At 33.6% G+C, this 22,500-nt stretch overlaps 1 protein-coding gene across 1 annotated transcript in view; it reads left to right on the top strand.

Annotated features, from left to right (window-relative positions):
• The window catches only part of mbf1 (multiprotein bridging factor 1), a 1,089,494-nt gene that overhangs the window by 456,797 nt on the left and 610,197 nt on the right, over positions 1-22,500 (top strand). The window contains exon 2 of the mRNA XM_068386943.1: positions 3,122-3,163. Within this exon, the coding sequence (XP_068243044.1) occupies positions 3,143-3,163 (21 nt within the window). The 5' untranslated portion in view covers positions 3,122-3,142. The remainder of the gene's footprint in view (positions 1-3,121; positions 3,164-22,500) is intronic.

Below are 22,500 nucleotides of genomic sequence, written 5' to 3'. Positions count from 1 at the left end.
TATTATTATTTAAGCTACAACCCTAGTTGGAAAAGCAGGATGATATAACCCCAAGGGTTCCAACAGGAAAAAATAGCCCAGTGAGGAAAGGAAATAATAAATGAATGAATTATATGAAAAGTAATAAACAATTAAAGTAGAATATCTCAAGATCAGTAACAGCATTAAAACATCTTTCATATATAAACTATAAAAAGAGGCTTATGTCGGCATGTTCAACATAAAAACTTTTGCTGTAATTTTGACCTTTTAAAGTTCTGCCGATTAAGCTACCCGATTAGGAAGATCATTCCACAACTTGGTTATAGCTGTAATGAAACTTCTAGAATATTGTGTAGCATTCAGCCTCATGATGGAGAAGGTCTTACTATTGAAATTAAATGCATACCTAGTATTACGGACAGGGTGGATTAAAGCAGTTAAAGAAAAAAAAAAAAGGGGGGGGGGTCTTGGACTAAACCAGTTTAAAATTCCCGTTGTTTTAAATTAAATTCAAAATATTCCGCTTAGATTAATTGAATTTAAAGAAATTATTTTAGCATTTGAATCTAATTGTTCCAATCGATAAGTCGTATCAATAGAATTATACTCAACTGTCTTTGTAGCTTCTTTTCTTTTTAGCCATCTACTTAATATCCATTTCCACTTCTTTTGTTTCCCCATCTTGGTGTCCTACCTCATATGAATTTTACTACAAAGTACGACAGTGCACCCAGCCCAAATTCCATAAATCAAATCCCTCTCTCTCTCTCTCTCTCTCTCTCTCTCTCTCTCTCTCTCTCTCTCTCTCTCTCTCCGTTATATTTCTAAAATATTTTCCTTGTATTTCTGTCTCTGTCTCTACCGTTTTTATGTTCCGCAGAAGTTGCGTATCACCCGTTGCGTGAAAGCGATAATGAAGGTGGCCACGTCCGCGAGTACTGTCGTCAAATTTTTCGAAAATTTACTTTTGCTCGCCGAAGTCCAGGCTTTTTTCCACCAATTTTTCATAGTTCATGGAGCGTGTCACATGACTGGTAAAAGAGGTCTTGGGGTAATGGTAGAGGAAAGGGAAGGGGGCCAGGGTAGGGAATGCTTTGTTGCGTTACAAAGACTGTTTTTATTTTGTTTTGGGCGAAATGAGTCAAACAAGAGGATTTCGGTGCGGTTGCATGAAGTTGGCTTTATTTCTGCTCTAGAATGTTGATATCATTAAAGTAAGATTTTGAATAAAAGTGTAGTTTGTTATTATTATTATTATTATCATTATTATTATTATTATTATTATTAATAATATTATCAGTGTACGCGACCTATCAAAAATAACAGCTAGATTTTTAGCTCGAAACGCATGCACACGCACACACACATACACAGTGTACCTCTCGGGGTACCCCTCTCTTACCAGGTTATGACAAGTCTCTCTTGCCCCTATCCAAGGGACAGGAAGAGACGGAGTAGTTGAGTAGTTATATGTCTGCCAATGCCACTGAGCGGGATTGGATTTGGATATATATATATATATATATATATATATATATATATATATATATATTTACAAAGCTGGTCTAGTGTAGAGTAAATACAGTAGTTTATTCATGTATTTTATCTATGTTTTCATATGTCCATTGTAGAGGTGAATAGCCAGCCCGTAAGATGAGTTCCTCTCGTGTAGACGTAAGTTTTTATGTAAATAACGTAAGACTTACGTCGTTGATTTCATTGTATTCTTTATTGAAGTCAGTATAGGTAAATTTTTTCTATTTTTAAGAATTACCTGTTTATTTCATGTATTTTATTACGAAGTCTTACGTAAACTGTTTGAGAGTGTATTTTATTACAAAGTCTTACGTAAACTGTTTGAGAGTGTTATGTGTACAATACTCAATATATGCCACTTGTTTTGGAAGATTCTTAAGGGCCCTAGTGTTGAATTTTATCTTTTTTTTATTTCGAGGACAAAGGTGGGCGGAGCTAACTGAGATTTTGTCTCGCTGTTTTGTGGGTAAGTGTCCGTGAGAGTAATATTTGGCAACCTTACGCCCTTAGGCCAAACCCCACGCTTCCAAATCTTAGACCAGGAATATTCTAGAAGTAGCTAAGTCTTAGCATCAGTAGAGAAGTAGCCGTCCAGTGAAAGAGCCAAAGTGCCTCCCCCACTCTCTCAGTACCTCTAGTGTGTCCTCTCCAAAGTGATTCTCTGCCCCAACGTAAATCGTGTGTCGAAACGTAACTAAAGAAGTCAAAGGTGATTTTTAATTTATTGTGTTGCCATTGTGTAAAGTTTTGTAACTGGCCCTGTAGTAAGGGGAATCTATTTTTATTAAGTATCAAACTTAAATATTGTATTCAGATCTGATTTCAAATGAAACAAGTGATTGTGTAATTTTCATAAGTATTATTTCTTTTGTTTTAGCCTAAGGTTTATTCAAATTTGATATTTCAGTCTAGTGATTATATAGTTTTCAGATCGTAACATTCTTGTCTTAATCTAAGTTTTGTTCAGACTTAATATTTCGAGTAATTTATTTGTTTTATGTAAATTCTTTTGAAAGTGTTGTGATTTATATATAATATATTCAGTTTTGTAAAGAGTGTATTATTTCAATCATCAGTGTTTATTTCATATTCGCTTGTATCCTGTTAAAGAATCAAAGCAAGAGGTAGTTTTGAATAGATCGTAATAATAATTACCCAGTATTGTTTTGAGTATAGTTAAGAGACCTTTTGGTATTCAGTGTTTTGTATATTACTGTCTGGGAGTAATATAACTGTCTTAGAGCTCGGGTGTTATTATTTTCAAGTGTAACAGATTTAATGTAGAAACTAACATGTGAGTTTGGAACTTGAGAGGTTGTATAGCTTGCCAGCCGTAATATATATGATATATATTTGGTTCCCAGACACGGGACCATAGTATTATATATATATATATATATATATATATATATATATATATATATATATATATATATATATATATATATGTATATAGATAGATGGATATTTATATCTATATATATATATATAAATGGTCTTTATTATATTATTATTATTATTATTAACTAATACTGTACCTTTCTATTGCCATTTTTTGTTAATTTATTAGAAAATCGTAATTTATACGAGTTCTTTTTTTCAGGTAAATCATAGACCAGCTGTAATGCCAGCGAAAATTATGAAAGTGAGTAAAATAACTTTTATTTTGTAGAAACATTTCAAACTTTAAAAAAAGTTCTTTTATAATAGACCAAAAATTTGTAGATGTATAAATAGAAAATACTAACTAATCTCAAAATGTTTTATCTCTCTCCCTCTCTCTCTCTCTCTCTCTCTCTCTCTCTCTCTCTCTCTCTCTCTCTGTCAATACTTTTTCTGCATGTGACACTTGCTGGGATTGGTAAAATACACTCTGTTTTTTACCTTCTTATAGGTATCGGATAAGATACTTGTTGCTAAATATTAGAACCAATTATTATTTCGGGATATGTCTTACGTAATTGTTTTTCAAAAGTGTAGTATATATATATATATATATATATATATATATATATATATATATGAGTATGTATGTATTGTTATATTTATATTCATATATTTATATATGTTTAATAGATATGCCCATGTTTGTGATTTGTGCGGTTTCCATTGTTTTCTATTTCTAGATAATTAAACTATAAGACACTACAATATAATATCTGCTCATCCCTGACAGAAATTGTTTTTGTTGTGTTGTATATTTTTATTACAATATACAGTACATTAAGTATATATGTGTTCTGTTGCCTCTACCATTTTTTACCCAGCTCCACGCCATGCTTATCATCCTTAGCATTATGATCTTCGTCATCACCACTATCATCCATCTTGGGTCTATATTTTTAGAACGAGCAGCTTCGGGAAGCAGACGTCATTTGTCAAAGGACTTCGTCTCTTTTGACGTCCGTGTCCCTCAAGCCCCATGATTTCAATTACCCTTCTCACTTAAAGGCAGGGGCCTCCCTTCCGCAACACCCTACCTCGCCGAGGGAAGACTTTGCTGTGGGAGGAATTATAGAACATGAAAGACTTTTTGTAGGAGTTTGAAAATAATGGGGAAGTCGAAAAAAACTACAGATGAATTAGAAGCTATCGATGAGATTAGTGTGAGATTTACAATGGATAATAACTAAATGTGTTTAGATAAAAGAAAAATATAATTATGGTAATTTTTACTTCGATTTTTGTATGCTTTATTTTTTAACTTGTAAATTGAAGGGATTGATATCATGCTTTCTTCTGGTACTTGGAAATTCTAGTGAACAAAATGCAGTGTTTGCAATTTTCGTATATATATTTTATTGATCTGAACCCCGGGTCCTTTTCTATTTCATCTAAAATATTTGGCTATTTATTATACCAAAACGTGGTTGAAATAATTGTAAGTACTACTATGTGTCATACAGTGATGAAATTGCAAAGCGTAACTACAGAACGAAGTCTTTGGTAACAGAGACTAACAAATGGGAGAAATAAAATCGGACATCATTGTTACATGAACTTGCACAGCACATCCTGCATCATCATTCTGTAATGCGATTCGTATTGTAAAGTCGTGTGGAAATTACCGATATCAAAGGAAAGTTTGGGAACAAAGAGGAAGTAAGGGGGAGGCGCTAAGGATGCAAGCATCATTAGGTAACAGAGCCTGTTCTCTCTCTTTCTCTCTCTCTCTCTCTGGAAGGGGAGTAAGTAAAATCAGGGTACATTGTAGGCACCCACTTTTTGGCCCATAACTTAGATATATTTCCGTCTACCGCTTAAATTTTTCTCTCCAAACCTTTCTTAATATTTACATTATAAATTAAATCTCTCTCTCTCTCTCTCTCTCTCTCTCTCTCTCTCTCTCTCTCTCTCTCTCTCTCTCAATTGCGATCGAGTAATTGTAAAACTACGTAAGAAGAGAAATAGTTCAGCTGACATATATCCTGAATGATATCTCGATAGTCAATGAATAAATATTAGGTAGACGAAAATTCCCCATTCTTGTTTATGTCGCAAACCAAGGAAATGTTACAAAAGTCTCATTTATATTTTTACAGAGATAATTTTTCTGATGACGTACTTCGATTTGTTAAACCTCTTTTATGCTTAGTAACCTAAATTTTAGTTGTCCACGCAGTTTTGGATAACCATCCAAGAGGCCCAAAAGCCGAACCACCACCACTTAGACTTAAAGGCTCATAGAGAAAGTAGAAATGTAGGACTGAAAAGGAATATGAGTAAAACTAAGATAATGTTCAATGAAAATGCAGAGACAACAAATAAGAATTATGGATAGCTGATTTACTTTTCAGTACACATTGGAATGTTTTAAAAAATCAAACATCCCATTTACGAATGATGCTTGTTAACCAATATTAATAAATCTCATTAATACAGGAAAATATCGTGATCATGAACTTTGTAATAATTTTTATTATCTTTCATGATTTAAAAGTAGAACTAACAGTCTTGAAAACTATATCATTGCTAGTTTTAGATATAATTTTATATATACCTCTTTGTAGATTGCTCTCACAAGTAAGAAGATCGACTTCAATGAATTGGAAACTCATTTAAAACATCCCTAAGGTTGCAGAAAAAAAAAAATTCAAAGAACCAAACGGAGATATACAATTACGATAAGATGATCTTGGTGGGTGAGGTCCCTGCGATTAGCATAATGGATTCTCTGTTTGTCATGGTGATAAAACTAAAAGAAATTTTTATAAATCTTAGCTCGCTCGATTGATTGTTAAACGATGCACGCAGGATCAAGTATCACAAAATGGAACCTCTAGCATTTTATTGTTAGTTTCTTGGAATTCAATTCGTTAGCTTTGGTGTCAATAAATGTTTGTTGAAATACTTGAACACACACAAATATATATATATATATATATATATATATATATATATATATATATATATATATATATATATATATATATATATATATATATATATGGTAGTCTACATAAGGAAAATTGAAAGATGTGTATATGTAGAAATGCTCTACAGTTTCGTCCGCCAATGGACCTCTTCTTGGAGCGTTTATTATGCGTTTGCACAAAAAACACTCCAAGAAGAGGTCCATTGGCGGACGAAACTGTAGAGCATTTCTACATATACACATCTTTCAATTTTCCTTATGTAGACCACCATATATTGAGTTATCTTCGTGCTAAGGAAGATTACATCTGTAATATATTTATATATATATATATATATATATATATACATATATATATATATATATATATATATATGTGTGTGTATGTATAAATATATACATATATATGTATACATACAACCTAATATAACCTATATGTGTTTATACATACATAAATTATATATATATATATATATATATATATATATATATATATATATATATTCAAATAAGCCACATATTTTTGATGCATTAATGTCTGGATTCTCTTAACGACCTTGGGATCAGAGCCCCAGGTGAAATCACACAAACACAATAACTTCTGATCGGCCGGGAATGAAACAACAGGCTTGTATGAAGACAGGCATACCACTTGGCCAAGTGGTATGTCACTGTTCATACAAGTTTCCTGAATCAGGGTTCGATTCCCGACCGGTCAGAGGCTATTGTCTTTGTGTGATTTCGCTTGGGGCTCTAATCCCGAGGTCGTTAAGAGAATCCAGACATTAATGTATCAAAAATATATGGCCTATTTGAATATGAAAAACACGTCTAAATGTGCAACATTTATCATATATATATATATATATATATATATATATATATATATATATATATATATATATATATATATATATATATATTTATATATATATATATACTGTATATATATTCGTATGTTTTTATTCAACCAAATGTACAGTAGATATTTCATCGCGTGTCCAACGGAGCTTATTTACTGTATATCGGCAAATTCTTACATCGCAGTTACGTGGATGTCGTTCAAAAAGGGCGCCATCGTAATTTGACAATATCACATCTTGGATTTCAGATTGTGAGAATAAGGAAAAGAAAATCGTCGCTGTGTGTTACTGATCCGTCCGTATCATACCAATTTTGGGCAATAAATAGAGAAAAGTATCCTTCGGAATGCCATTTTACGAAGGAAAACTGCCTCCTAATTTCTCGTTATGACTGTCCTTAGAATACCATGCGTCAAAGAATCGTGACAGATGCCTATTTGCTCGACAGAATCGTATGTGTTTAGTAGCTCCCATAAATAGTATTATATGTCAGGAAATGCGTTATATGAGGTATACCGTTCCCCTGGTAGTGATAAAAAGGCAAAAATAGAAAAATAAAAAAAGGGATATCCGATGGAAAATATTATGTACATTGTTTAGAAATATAGTTTGCTTTTGGCGAGGGTCTTGTTTCGGAAATTTAAAATTACTTTTGATTTTTATTTATTTTTGCGTACCGTGATTTTTGTTTTTACTTCGATTTCCTGATCAATTTGTTTTAGAATTGAAGTTTGGAGTTGTTGTCCATAATCGTTTTCAATAATGTCCAAACTGCAAATAAAATTATCATGTACATATATTAAGAAAAATTCTACATACTAATGATACATTTTTTCTATCGATTATTTGTCCTATATGTATGCTTTCATTTTCTTAAGCCTGTGTAGTTTTATTATTTTTGAAGTACTGTAATTTACTCCTTATTGTTGTTATTAATTGGGTTGTTTCAACTCTTTGCAATTATAGTTAAATATAGGGTATGATTGAAGAATTTTGTTACACAGTATGTTTTTCATATTGTTCCCTTTTACCGTGAAAAAACACAGTAATGCTTTATTGATAAGAGTGGTTGGAACTGTTTTGACGAAATATTGGATACATACTTATGGGAAAGTTTCTCTGATGAAAACTCTTGGCGGAGTATAAATAAGAATACATAATGTATGAGAAAGTATCTCCCTTTCTTAGAGATTAAGAATAATTGCAAGAATTTTCGCATGTAAATGGGTCATACCTTTGAAATTTATATTTTTGATACGATCAACGAGCGGTTATTTGTCAAATATGGAACGAATCCCCAATTGTAATGGCACAGTATATTCAAGTCAATGATTGAATCCCTACTAGGTTCACTTTTACTCTTGGGGAATTTTATGATCTTTGTGCTCCCTTGTTAGTTTGAAGATTTAATTACAGCGTGAGTTACCAGGAATGATAGTTGTGTATTGAACAATATGACATTCATCGCAATGAACACTTTTTTTTATGAACGGTTTACAAAAGTAAGAATTAGCATAAAATTTTAAGGATTTGGTTATTTATGCTGCTTTAGGATCAATAACCATTGCCAACTAGAATCTCGTCTGAGTATACTTGTGAGTTAGAAAACTTATAGAGTGCCAGTCTCCTCATTGGCATCTTACTATGCATACTGATACAGAGAGAGAGAGAGAGAGAGAGAGAGAGAGAGAGAGAGAGAGAGAGAGAGAGAGAGAGAGAACTTACATCCTCATAGGTATAGTACAAAAGAGGATTGTTCGCTTTGGGTGTGTGGAGATGTACTACTAAGGCCTCATCGCCATCGTCATCATCAGCATCTTCCTTGGCGCCTATTGAAGCGTCCATCCCACGCCGAGGGATGAAGATAGTCCCATCGATAAATACTCAAAATACGTCGATCATATCCCACCCAATAATCCCAGACATAATAATGTCGCGATAAACAAAACGATAAAGGACGGCGCAACAATGGACGTCATAACCCGTACCACTTATCGCGTGTCACAGCCACCATCCGAGAGAACAAAAGCGCATCGGGAGGGAAAACACGAATCGAATCTCAACTGTGTCGAATCCGAGACTATTATGAAGTTGATATTGATCTCCTCTAATGGATTACAAGCTCTGGCGTGTTGGTATTTATGATTAATGCAAGTCATTGCTGAAAAAAAAGGAGAGAGCGAGAGTGAGAGAGAAGAGGGGAGAGGAGGGCGAGCATATGGAGGAGAGGGAAGCCTTCTTACTCCTCTTGGCATAGTAGAGTTCTTGCTTATCGCTAGGATTCGATCTCTTGATTGAACACAGCGAGAGGGCTCTCTCTCTCTCTCTCTCTCTCTCTCTCTCTCTCTCTCTCTCTCTCTCTCTCTCTCTCTCTCTCTGTCCTTTTTTGTATTTCTATATGAAAAATTAAAACATTAAAAGTAAAATCATTTTAAATCTCTCTCTCTCTCTCTCTCTCTCTCTCTCTCTCTCTCTCTCTCTCTCTCTCTCTCTGAGCACATTGCCTACTTTGTAAGTCAGGAGTATTCAACGGCACTAATGCGCAATAATTGGTGGATCCATCGCGATACATAAACAGAAATGTAGTTCTTAACTTTCTTTTAGTACGCAAGAAGAGTAACACATTGCGTTATATTGTGGTTTTTCTTTTGACCTTTGAAACATAGGGAGAAGTTTGTTTCCTTCTCGAAGGTAATATATATATATATATATATATATATATATATATATATATATATATATATATATATATATATATATATATATATATATATCTTTACACTTAAAAATGTATTTTTGACATTGAGAATGAAATACATATGTTCAATTATACACACAGAGGCCCATTCACGCAAACAAATACATACATACATCATGTTCAATTATACACACAGAGGCCCATTCACGCAAACAAATACATACATACATCATGAATTAAGTGGTAAAGCGGTTTTAGTAGTGAAATAATGGGTCAGTGAGCATCGAGATGGCTCGGCCATATGAAAACAATGTAGATGATATATTTTATTGATAATAGTATACGGTACCGAAGTCTTAGGAGGAGAGAAATACGTTGATGGCTTTAATAAAATTTCAGTGTTTTGAAGGAAAGTTATTAACCATAAGGAAGCAAATGAGTGTGTAAAGGAAAAATAAACTGCTTATCTAGCTTCTGTGTAGATGTGTGGAGGTTTTCTGCAACGGGGTTTCATCCACAGTGAGTTATAAGGATCACGTGACTAGATATACAGCTAAAGACAGCAGAAAATAGTGAAAGATTTCTATACCTAGCGCTTTCATGCATTTTAATATACACCTCTTCAAGTTATTTACAGGTGATGGACGTCAATAACTATAAAGTGAATATCAATAAAAGAAATCACAGGAATGGCTTAACAGCTATCTAGGATAATCAACCAATCCTTAGCCAAAATTTGCATTTGAACGTAAAGTGGACCAAAAAAAACTAAACTGATAAAGACAAGTTACATAATTTTGAATTACTGAACAGTATTAGTCATAATCCAATTATCCAGACCTATACTTATGTTGAATACACAGTCAAACTGTATCTTTATAATATATATTTCTTTTTACGATAGCTTTGCAATACAGTAGCTCTCTAGAATATTTCCTGCCTATTGAGATTACATTGATTCATATGACCTATTCCAAACACTGACACAACATTTACTGTATGTTGGTTTAATCTAGTTGCAGGATTTTTACCACTTTAACCAATGTATTTCTTATCACAGTGGTTGAACATATTTCAATATATGCAACTGCACTATCAAAAGGAGATTTCTTTATGAAAATACATCTTACAGTAGGGTGGTTTTTTTTTTTTTTTTTTTTTTTTTTTTTTTTTTTTTTTTGTAAGACAACGTCAACGTAAGAAATTTGGATACTTCAAACTACTGACAATGTCACATATTCATAAAAACTCATCATGTAAAATTCCGGGCAGCGAATTCTTAGCTCTCTCAAAAACATCGAAGAAAAAAATCATTTTACTTTGATACGGTGGTAAGAGTAGATATGAATGCAAGAAAATACAGTTGTAGGCTTTCTAAAATCATTAGATTTAAATCTATCATTAAGTCTATAAATATTTGCATCTAAAAAGGTAAAGCTGAATTTTTTTTTTCTCAATTGTAAAGTTGATGGAAGGAACTGATCAAATTTAACTCATGTATATGAACAGATACATCTTCATTTAAAGTCATTATGCAGAAAATTTCGTCAACGTAGTGAATCCACAAACCCCTTCCGGCAAAATATTCACTAAAAACTTCTAAAAAAAACTCCATAAGAATAAGGAATTGTTATTCATTGCCATTCCAAATCGTTGTTCATAAAAATTTCCATTAAAAGTAAATTTACAATCTTTGATGCACAATTTAATCATTCAAAATCGGTTTATATGTTAAAGAAAATTAGAAAGTAAGCTGCTAATCTGTTAGAAATGTAGTAAATCATCAACTGGAACCTTAATAAAATATGAAGTTACGTCAAAACTGATCATTTTAAACTTGAAATCAATATGGGCACTTCATAGACCATTGAAAATATCGACATTATCTTTAACAGACAAACCAGAAATATTTCAAAACAAGAGGTACAATTCCTTAACCATTTTGACAGTTTATACACAGATGACGCCCACGGACCTAATCAATCGAAATGGTAGGCTTATGGGTTTTGATTAACCCGTACTAATAAGGCAAAGATGCAAAAGTACAAAACTTTTCAATCAACTCATCACTGTCTTTATTTCCTTAATGGAATATATTCTTGACCTTTTCAAGTGGGTTAAAATTCAGAACGGAATACCCTGAAGAAGTGTATATTAAAATGCGCGAAAGCGCTAGGTACTAAAATCTTTCCATATCCATTTTTTCTACTGGCTCTTTATATATATATATATATATATATATATATATATAAATATATACACATATATATATACATATATATATATATATATATATATATATATATATATATATACATATATATATATACATATATATATATATATATATATATATATAGAGTATGTGCAAATATATATATACATGTATATATATATACATATATATATATATATATATATATATATATATATATACAGTATGTACAAATATATATATATACAGTAAGTACAAATATAAATACATATATATATAAATATATATATATATATATATATATACATACATATATATATAAATATATATATATATATAAATATATATATATATATATATATATATAAATATATATATATATTTATATTTATATTTGTACTTACTGTATATATATATATATATATATATATATATATATTTATATTTGTACTTACTGTATATATATATATATATATATATATATATATATATATATATGTATATGTATATATTTATATATATATATGTATTTATATTTGTACTTACTGTATATATATATATATATTATATTTGTACATACTGTATATATATATATATATATATATATATATATATATATATATATATGTATGTATATATATATTTGTACATACTATATATATATATATATTACGAAAATATTATTTTGACTACTTCTCTGTTGCACCAGCGACATCTAGCCATCGCTAAGCAAACGCTCCAGCGCCATCTAGCCATCGCTAAGCAAACGCTCCAGCGCCATCTAGCCATCGCTAAGCAAACGCTCCAGCGCCATCTAGCCATCGCTAAGCAAACGCTCCAGCGCCATCTAGCCATCGCTAAGCAAACGCTCCAGCGCCATCTAGCCATCGCTAAGCAAACGCTCCAGCGCCATCTAGTTTTCGCTAAATCGGCAATAAATTGTATATATTGTACATAATCCTTGATTAGGCATATAAGTTTACTTTTTCCCATTTGTTTAAATCTAGAGCAGTCTGGTTCACCCAACCAAAGTGTAAAGTGTTATTTTAGTTTATACTTAAGCTGTTTATAAATGTATTGCCATTTATTCTTAAGTGTCTTTTCCCGTTGGTGTTGCATTATTTATCTACAGTAGCTGTTGACGAATAAATTAAGAACTGAAGTGGTAAGAACATTGGGGCCATTGAGGGTACAGTTCGCATTCCTCGGAAGAAGGTTTTAAATCTGGAAATGAGAATATGAGGAACGTGACAGTTGGGGGCCTTACCGGGATCGTGTTAATTTTGATTCATTGTGAATATTAATATTATATAGTTTAAGTGCCCCAATTGCCCAATTTGTTATTGACATTTAAGCTGTGCTGTGAAAATCCTTAAACAGTATTAGACCACCTTGAGTAACATATTGTAATTTGTGTATCAACGGTTATTGTGAGTGAATGATTGTGGCACCAGCGGGAGAACCACATACAGCGTTTGGGTAAGCCAGGCTCATCAAATAATCAGGTATTTAAGCTATGCTAAATATCTTAAGTGTTTACTAGCATACTAGAGATACGTACCCATTTAAGCATTTTTATGAGGTATCACGGCTTCTTTTTGGCCATCCTAGTATTGATGTGGGTCACTTCCATTGGCTTTTGAAAGCCACAAAGGCAAATAAGCCTTCATTTTTGTAGTGATATTTGATGGAAGTTCTTCACTAGGGAGTAGCTAACCCTTATCAACCTTCCAACTCTATATCACAAAACTTTTCTATTGGTTACTTTATAGTTACATGTTAACGTATTTTTGAATGTTTATTTGCTATTGAATATTTTGCATTGTTTTGTGGATATCAAAACTGTACCATAAATGTGCTGAAGATAGGTGTATATCATAGTTGCCAATATGTCATTTAACGCATTAGATTTTGCAGCAGACCCTAAAGAACATTTAGGAGCATTGAGGTATGCTAAAAAGGCAGAGTTACTGAAACTTGTGGAAGACCACGATGTTGTTGTTCCTACAGGTGCAGTTAAGAAAGAGATTCTGGGACTGGTATTGACAAATTTAGTCGATAAGGGTTATATATCAGAGGAAGAAGCAAAAAAAGTATGGCCTTTAGCATTGGAGAAAGCTCCTCAACCCACAGCTGAGACCTTGAAGTTAATGATAGAGTTAGAGAGAACAAAGGCTGAAGCTGAAATAGCTAAAGAAAGAGCTTCAGTAGAGAAGGCTGAAGCTGAAATATCTAAAGAGAGAGCTTCACTAGAGATCATGAAAGAGAGAGAGAGAATGAAGATTGAAGTCGAAAAGGTTCGTCTAGAAAATTTAGAAATTGGAAAAGAAATTGATAATAAGAAGAAACTGGAACTAGAACGACAATTGGTAGAAATAAGGCTAAGTGAGAGGAAAGCAGAGAAAGATTTTCCAGAGCAATTTGACGTGTTTAAAGCCAGGAAATTGATTCCCATCTTTAATGAACAGGACCCAGAGAACTTCTTTTCAATTTTTGAAAATACCGCCGCTTCATTAAAATGGCCTAAGACTGAATGGGTGTTACTAATTAGGACTTCTTTTAAAGGTAAGGCAGCTTCAATTTGTGCTCAAATGATTACAGAAAGAAATTACGAAATCTTAAAGAAAGCTGTGTTAGATGCCTACAGTATTACTCCGGAGGGTTATAGGCAAAATTTCAGAAATTCAAATAAAGGTATTGGGCAAACTTTCTTGGAATTTTTTACTTTAAAAGTTAAGCTGTTTGAGAAATGGTTTGATAAAGAAAATGTTACTTCCTTTGAAAAGCTTAAAGAACTAATTGTTTTGGAGGAGTTCCTTCGGAAAATTCCAGCTAACATATCAATGTACATTAAAGAAAGACAAGAAAAGGATCCTAAGAAAGCAGCAATATTGGCAGATGAGTATTTTCTTATTCACAAGACTAAACGGGTAAATACAGTCTCGGGTCAGTCTAAAAATGATAATGTAGATATTTACTGTACTTTTTGCAGGACTACTGGCCATTTGATCCAAGACTGCGACAAGCCTCAATGCAAAGTAGCTCAATCTCGGCAAAAAGCTAAAGCTTTGGAGAATTTTCCAAGCAAGCACACTTCTCCGAATACAGGACATCCGACCTCTAACGTAACTTCACCTGGAGGTAAGAAAGTTATGTTTTGTGTAGAAAGTGAGACTGTTTTTGATATATTCAAATGCAAAGGAACTGTTGGACGAAACGGTTACGATGTTGCGTGATACTGCTTCATCGCAAACTTTCATAAGCCCAAAACTTCAACGATTAGCAAAGGCTACAGGCCGGTATGTAGCAGTCTCGGATTTGTCACATGAAACTGTTTCCATTGGTAACTATACAAATGAAATGCCCATACTATGACGGATCAGTAGAAGTGGCCTTAAATGGAAAGGAATTTCCATGCAGGGATATTGATGTGTTGATTGGCAATGACTTGGCCCACGGGACAGTTTTTAGCAATTTACTAATCACCTCTCCCGAGGTTAATGAAAAACAATGTCAGGTGGTAACCAGGTCTAAAAGAACTACTAATAATCCTGACCTTAATCTTTCAAATTGTGCTTCTGAACAGGTTGAAAATGCTATTAAACTACTAGATATTACTCCTAATAAATTTGCTAATGACCAACTTAAAGATGAATCTTTACAGTCATTATTTGGGAAGGTGATCGATCAACCAGAGAAGGATCAGAAGTCTCCTTACTTTTATAAGGAAAGGGGAATCATTCTACGACATTTTCGTTCTCCTAAACTGCGGTATGAAGACGATTGGGGGACAAACAGCAACTGGTGGTTCCGGAGTTGCACCGCAAAGCCCTTCTAGAGATTGCACACTCGGTGGATAGTCACTTAGGAATCACCAAAACGTATCGGCGACTGGCAGAAGATTTTTATTGGTTAGGTATGAAAAAGGATGTAAGAAATTTTGTAAACGCTTGCTCGACATGTCAACTGGTAGGTAAACCCAATCAGTCTGTTCCTCCAGCACCATTAATACCTGTTACTGTACCAAAAGTTCCTTTTGATAAAGTTGTTATAGATTGTGTAGGTCCCTTAAATAGAACTAGTAAAGGAAATGAGTATATACTGTCTATACTATGTCCCACTACTAGGTTCACTATTGCCATTCCAATACGTAATATAGCATCAAAAACAATTGTTAAACAATTGCTAAATGTTTTTACTATATTTGGTTTTCCAAAAGAGATACAATGTGATCGTGGAACAAATTTTACCAGTAAGGTTTTTAGAGATACATTGAAACTGTTTAGAATTAATCATGTTCTGGCCTCAGCTTACCATCCTCAGACCAATGGAGCCCTAGAAAGATTTCATCAGACAATGAAAGCTTTACTAAGGAAGTATATCTTCGAGACGGGAAAGGACTGGGATGAAGATCTAGACCTATTAATGTATGTATTGCGTAGTGTTCGCAATGAATCTACTAACATCAGTGCTTTCGAACTTATGTTTGGACGAAGACCACGCACCATACTCACTTTTATAAAGGAGAGAATTCTTCAGGGTGATAGAAAGGGAGAAGAGTTTGATGCATCGAAATATCTTTCTTCACCGAATCGGAGATTGAGTAAGCTTCTGCAATTTGCTCAAAGTAATCTGCAAATGGCACAGGAAGGTATGAAACATCTGTATGATAAGAAAGCAAAGGTAAGAAGCTTTAATGTTGGTGATGAGGTATTGGTGTATCATCCCATTCCTGGTAATTCATTACGTGAGAAATTCATGGGACCTTATGTAATTGCTAAACGAAATTCTAAAGTTAACTACCTGATTAAGACTCCAGATAAAAGACAATCTTCTCGGGTAGTCCATGTAAATCTTTTGAAACCTTATGTAAGATCACCATCAAAGGAAGTATGTAACCTTGCTGTTGTACAGTCTCTACCCCTAATGGAATCTGATAACAATTCTGTTGCAGAAAAATCTTTATCGGATGAAATTGTGATGTCATGGAAGGACTCTGAGAACTCGCAAATCCTACAGTCCCTCCCTTCTACCTGGATCTTGAGGCAGATGACAAAAAGAAACAAATGGTAGAACTTATCCAGCAATATAACGATCTGTGTTCGGATACTCCTGGGAAATGTACAATTGTGAAACATGATGTTGCTATCCAGACTGATGTGCAACCTATAAGACAGTCCTACTACAGAGTTTCTAAAGACAGACTGGCTATTCTGGAAGAGGAAGTGGATTATCTACTGGCAAACAATCTGGTTTTGCCAAGTTCCTCTCCGTGGGCCTCTCCTTGCTTGTTGGTGAAGAAGCCCAATGGCAAATATCGGATGTGCACAGATTATAGGAAAGTAAACGCAGTTACCCTTAAAGACTCTTATCCATTACCTAGAATAGTAGATATCATAGATGCCATTAGTGATGCTAGATACTTAACTCAGATTGACCTTATGAAAGGATATTATCAAATTCAACTAACAGAGAGAGCTAAAGATATTTCAAGTTTTATAGTGCCTTTTGGACTCTTTTCATATAATGTCATGCCATTTGGAATGTGTAACGCCCCATCTACTTTCCAGAAGATGATCCAGACAGTGACTCAAGGACTTGAAGGAGTGTATGCATATTTAGACGACATTGTGATAGCAACCTCCTCTTGGGAAAAACATCTCCAACTCCTGGAAGAAGTTTTTAGGAGATTAAGAGCAGCTAATCTTACCATAAATCTTTCTAAGAGTAACTTCTGTAAGGCTACTGTAACTTACTTAGGTCATGAAGTAGGTAGTGGTAAGGTATTGCCTAAAGAGGTTAATATAAGATCTATAATGGTGTATCCAACACCCCATGACGAAAAGTCTTTACGTACATTTTTGGGTATGACTGGATACTATAAGAAGTTTTGTCCAAATTATTCTAGTATTACGGGGCCATTGTTTGAACTTACCTCGAGCAAGAAAAAATTTGAATGGACTAATCAGCATAGAGAAATTTTTCACCAACTGAAATTATTAATGTCATCTTATCCTATTCTTAGGGCACCAGAGTTTGATAAACCTTTTTATCTTCAAGTAGATGCCAGTAATTATGGACATGGTAGCGTGTTACTGCAGAATATTGGCAAGGATGACAACACCCTGCCTCACTTGCATCAACTTTTTCCTGTGGCTTACCACTCTGGACGCTTCACTGGATCACAGTTAAACTGGCCTACCATAGAGAAGGAGTTATATAGCATAGTTTCTGCCATACTTCACTTTAAACCATACATTGAGGGACAGAAAGAAACTATTATATTTTCTGACCACTTACCACTTTGTTTTTTGGAGAAAGCTAGGCTGTCCAATCTTAAATTACTTAGATGGTCATATATCCTTTCGTCATCAAATGTTAAAGTAGTGAGGATACCTGGAACAGCTAATACTATTGCAGATGCCATGTCTCGAATGAAAGAGAAAGTACTTTGAGTCCAGAATAAAACTTCATACATTGTATTTTCCAACAGATAAGCAGTCTCTAACCAAGGGGGAATATTACGAAAATATTATTTTGACTACTTCTCTGTTGCACCAGCGACATCTAGCCATCGCTAAGCAAACGCTCCAGCGCCATCTAGCCATCGCTAAGCAAACGCTCCAGCGCCATCTAGCCATCGCTAAGCAAACGCTCCAGCGCCATCTAGCCATCGCTAAGCAAACGCTCCAGCGCCATCTAGCCATCGCTAAGCAAACGCTCCAGCGCCATCTAGTTTTCGCTAAATCGGCAATAAATTGTATATATTGTACATAATCCTTGATTAGGCATATAAGTTTACTTTTTCCCATTTGTTTAAATCTAGAGCAGTCTGGTTTACCCAACCAAAGTGTAAAGTGTTATTTTAGTTTATACTTAAGCTGTTTATAAATGTATTGCCATTCATTCTTGAGTGTCTTTTCCCGTTGGTGTTGCATTATTTATCTACAGTAGCTGTTGACGAATAAATTAAGAACTGAAGTGGTAAGAACATTGGGGCCATTGAGGGTACAGTTCGCATTCCTCGGAAGAAGGTTTTAAATCTGGAAATGAGAATATGAGGAACGTGACAATATATATATATATATATATATATATATATATATATATATATATATATATATATATATATATATATATATATATATATATATATAGTGTGTGTGTGTATGTATGTATGTATGTATGAGTATACACTCGTATCTGTGGGCGAACTATAAATTTAAACTTACAAGCAAGAAGAATATAATAAAAGATAGAAATCTGCATTAAGGAACATGTGCAATCTAACGTTGTAGCATTGTAGGCTAATTTCAAGGTTAGTGTCATTAAGTTTCTCAAAGATAACAGGAAAGGCCATTTCGAGCATGATCTGAGTGATTTAAAGTATGAGAGATAGGTTTAGTAGTGTCTCATGAGGAACAACTTTCTTATAAGTATGTCATATTTACCGAGTAACAGATTAATAAGACAGAATAAACGGTAACAAAGGCATCAGTTATTCATGTTTTTAAATTTTCATTCACTCTGTAAAATTTACACTTCAGTAAGTATGAGTTTGTAACTGAAATTAAGAATTGTGATACTAATGATACTGTAATTCTATAAAAACATATTGTGGCTGTAAAAAAAAATATTTAATTTCTTGTTCAACTCTTATAGAGTGCTTCAGTCTGCACGAATAACTGCTTTGTTACTATCTATGAGTGCATGTATGCATTCACAGTTTTGAAGTTCTGTTATGAGTGATATTCATAGATGATACTGCTTGTTCCAGTTTGAATTAAAAGAACTTTAGAATGAAATATTTTCGTATGACGTTCATTTTGTCCTTATCAGGTTTTCCATTACGGCTGATTTTTTTTTTTTTTTCTTTTTTTTTTTTTTTTTTTTTACTTGAATTTGAAGCTCCAAAATTTACATTCTTCGTTTTCCATGATTTTCGTTTTTGTTTTTTTTTACTTGAATTTGAAGCTCCAAAATTTTCATTCTTCGTTTTCCATGATTTTCGTTATATTCCAACTTTTTAAAAAAAAATTTCATTACAGTGACGTCTATGGACGTCAGCCTATGGAATTGTGCAAACACTTACGACAACTTTAGACAGTTGTCTTTGTAGATCTAATTTTAACATTCTGCTATAAGAAACAGATCGGTCAGTTTATTCGATCTTGACATTCACGCTGTGTAGGCCTACTGTAAAGGTTTAAAGGTCACTCATGAATGGCAGAGGCAAGGAACAGTGGCATTTCCCTATCAAGCAGGACAATGCCCTAGAGACTAACCATATATACTTATGATCAGCGCCCAAGCCCCCTCTCCGCCCAAGTTAGGACCAAAGAGGCCCAGGCAATGGCAGCTGATGACTCAGCATATAGACGTATAGGTGCCCCCCCCCCCATCCTTAGCTCACAAGGATGGTGAGGATGCAGCGACCAAAGGTACTAACGAGTTTGATTGTGACTCGAACCCCAGTCTGGCATTCACTAGTCACGGACTAGTGAATCTACACCCACTTTTTAGCTTTTTATTTCACATTTGCAGCTTACTTTCTTCCATCTTGCTGTCCAATCTCTCAACTTTTACTGCATGGGACAACAGTGGGATTTTCCCCTTATATTAGTGCACAAAATATCCTTCTCGGCCACGAAACTGGTCCATACTGCTCCTATTCCATTCTTCCTTCCGACCATTGTCTATTTATTCTCGCCTTTTAGGATTGTTTTGTATTTGGGCATTAGGGTTAGATTCCAACAGCCTTTGCATCCAACTCGCTACATATTTTTGGCAGGATTTAGATAACCAGAATCAGTCATGAGTGGCTATTTGCTTTAATATTGTTGTTGTTGTTGTTGTTGTTACTACTACTACTACTACCACTACTACTACACTAGTACTACTACTACTACTACTACTATTATTATTATTATTATTATTATTACTAGTTGGAAAGGCAGCATACTATAACCCCAAGGGCTCCAACAGGGAAAATACCCCAGTTAGGAAAGGAAATTAGGAAATATACAAACTACAAGAAAAGAAATAAGTAATTGAAATAACATACTCTAAGAGCAGTAACGACATTAAAATACATCCTCCATAAATATACTATAAAAAGAGAATTATGTCAGCCTGTTCAACATGAAAACAATCCCTGCTAATTTGAACTTTTGAATTTAATTATTACCTTTTTTTCGGAAATATCCTCTGTTGTCCATATCGGTGTAATTCTTATACGTCCAAACTTATTCCTCGACTTTTTGTTTCGCCTGACCTCTGAGGATTCCCAGTCGACCTTTTTTTTTTTTTACTATTGTACCCAAGAATAAAAAATAATTCTGCTGGAGTCTCTTTGTACGTAACTGTCTCACATTGGTGAATCAAAAATTTTGCAATAAAATTTCACTAAGGAACCATTGTCTCCTGCAACATTTTTTTTTCGAGATATGTGGCCAATTTATGTCTGTTACTTTTATTGGTTTAATTCTTTCGTTGCTTGGCTTTCACTGTACTTTTGATGCTTATTTATCCATATCCTACTCTCTAACATCTGAACATCAGCGTGATTTCTATTTGGCGATTCTCTAGCCTTCAATGTTAGGATGCCAGATAACTCCTAATCAATCAGTTAATCTCTAGCCTTCATCTGAAAATCCGTTAATGTTTATTCCAATTATGACTTACTTTTCACTGTTTAAAAATGGATAATTTTGCACTCTCATTCAATATGGTAGAGTACAATGGCCGAATTGGTGATTTTAATTGTTTCCCTTTTCTTCTTTGCTGTTTTCCCAAACAAGCAAATGCTGTTATTTCATTTAAAAGTTGACTGACCCGTAAGAGATGTATTACATTGGAACCGATTTTTGGGTTTACATATTCTAGAAAGTCTTCCCATATTTTTTTTTTTTTTTTTAGTTGGCTACACTATTGATTGCAAATACTAAGTCAATACTTTTATGCAAGGATTGAATATTTTTGCTTGTGTCAAAATTACAGTAATGTTCAGGATAAAACTAAAGCTGATTAAAATCACAAAGCTATTTTGAGAATGCGTGCTTTGATAATACTGCTAGGTTAAAATCATGAAGAGATTAGAAATTCTCCACCGGGTAGTCTTCCATCACGAATAGGGTGAACCCGTCGACGTGTATTTCAATCTCTCTCTCTCTCTCTCTCTCTCTCTCTCTCTCTCTCTCTCTCTCTCTCTCTCTCTCTCTCTCTCTCTCTCTCTCTCTCTCTCTCCGAAATGGAAATACTTTTGTCTGTTTTTTTTTTCAGTTAAACATCAAGAGAAGCGTTTTACTTGTGCTTATTGTAGTATTAAGTAAGCCATTGAATATTAAAAAAAATGGATTCTAAGTAAGGGGGGAGAACATTTTTTAAGACGCCCTGTAATATAGATATTGACAAAAGCTTAGAAAATAAATTTACTTAATTTTAGAAAAATTCACCAGTACTGATTTCAATGTTTGACAAGTTGAAATATTCTTATTTGATGGCTTTAGTCAGACAATTATTTATAACTTGTTTTTATATAGTTAGGTTTTTATATAGATAGGTTTAAATTGTTGATAATTAAAAAACTGTATATTTAATATTGACATCATTCCAAGTGTCGAATTATTTTTATAATTTGGTTAATAATATTTTTCATTAATTTTGGTAAAAGTTTACATACATGTGGAAATGAATTTTCATCTTGGTTTTCCATAATTTTCGCAATATTCCAACTTTTCAAAAATGACTTTGTTCGGTGTAAGGGGACTTTTTTGTGTTTTTTTTTTTCTTCTTTTTAGGAAAGACGAGATAAATTTTCAGTTCAATGACG

This window comes from Palaemon carinicauda, chromosome 14 (genome assembly GCF_036898095.1).
Source record: "Palaemon carinicauda isolate YSFRI2023 chromosome 14, ASM3689809v2, whole genome shotgun sequence".
NCBI lineage: Eukaryota > Metazoa > Arthropoda > Malacostraca > Decapoda > Palaemonidae > Palaemon > Palaemon carinicauda.
The sequence above is the reverse complement of the archived record's forward strand: the minus strand, read 5'-3'. Positions and strand labels throughout refer to the sequence as shown.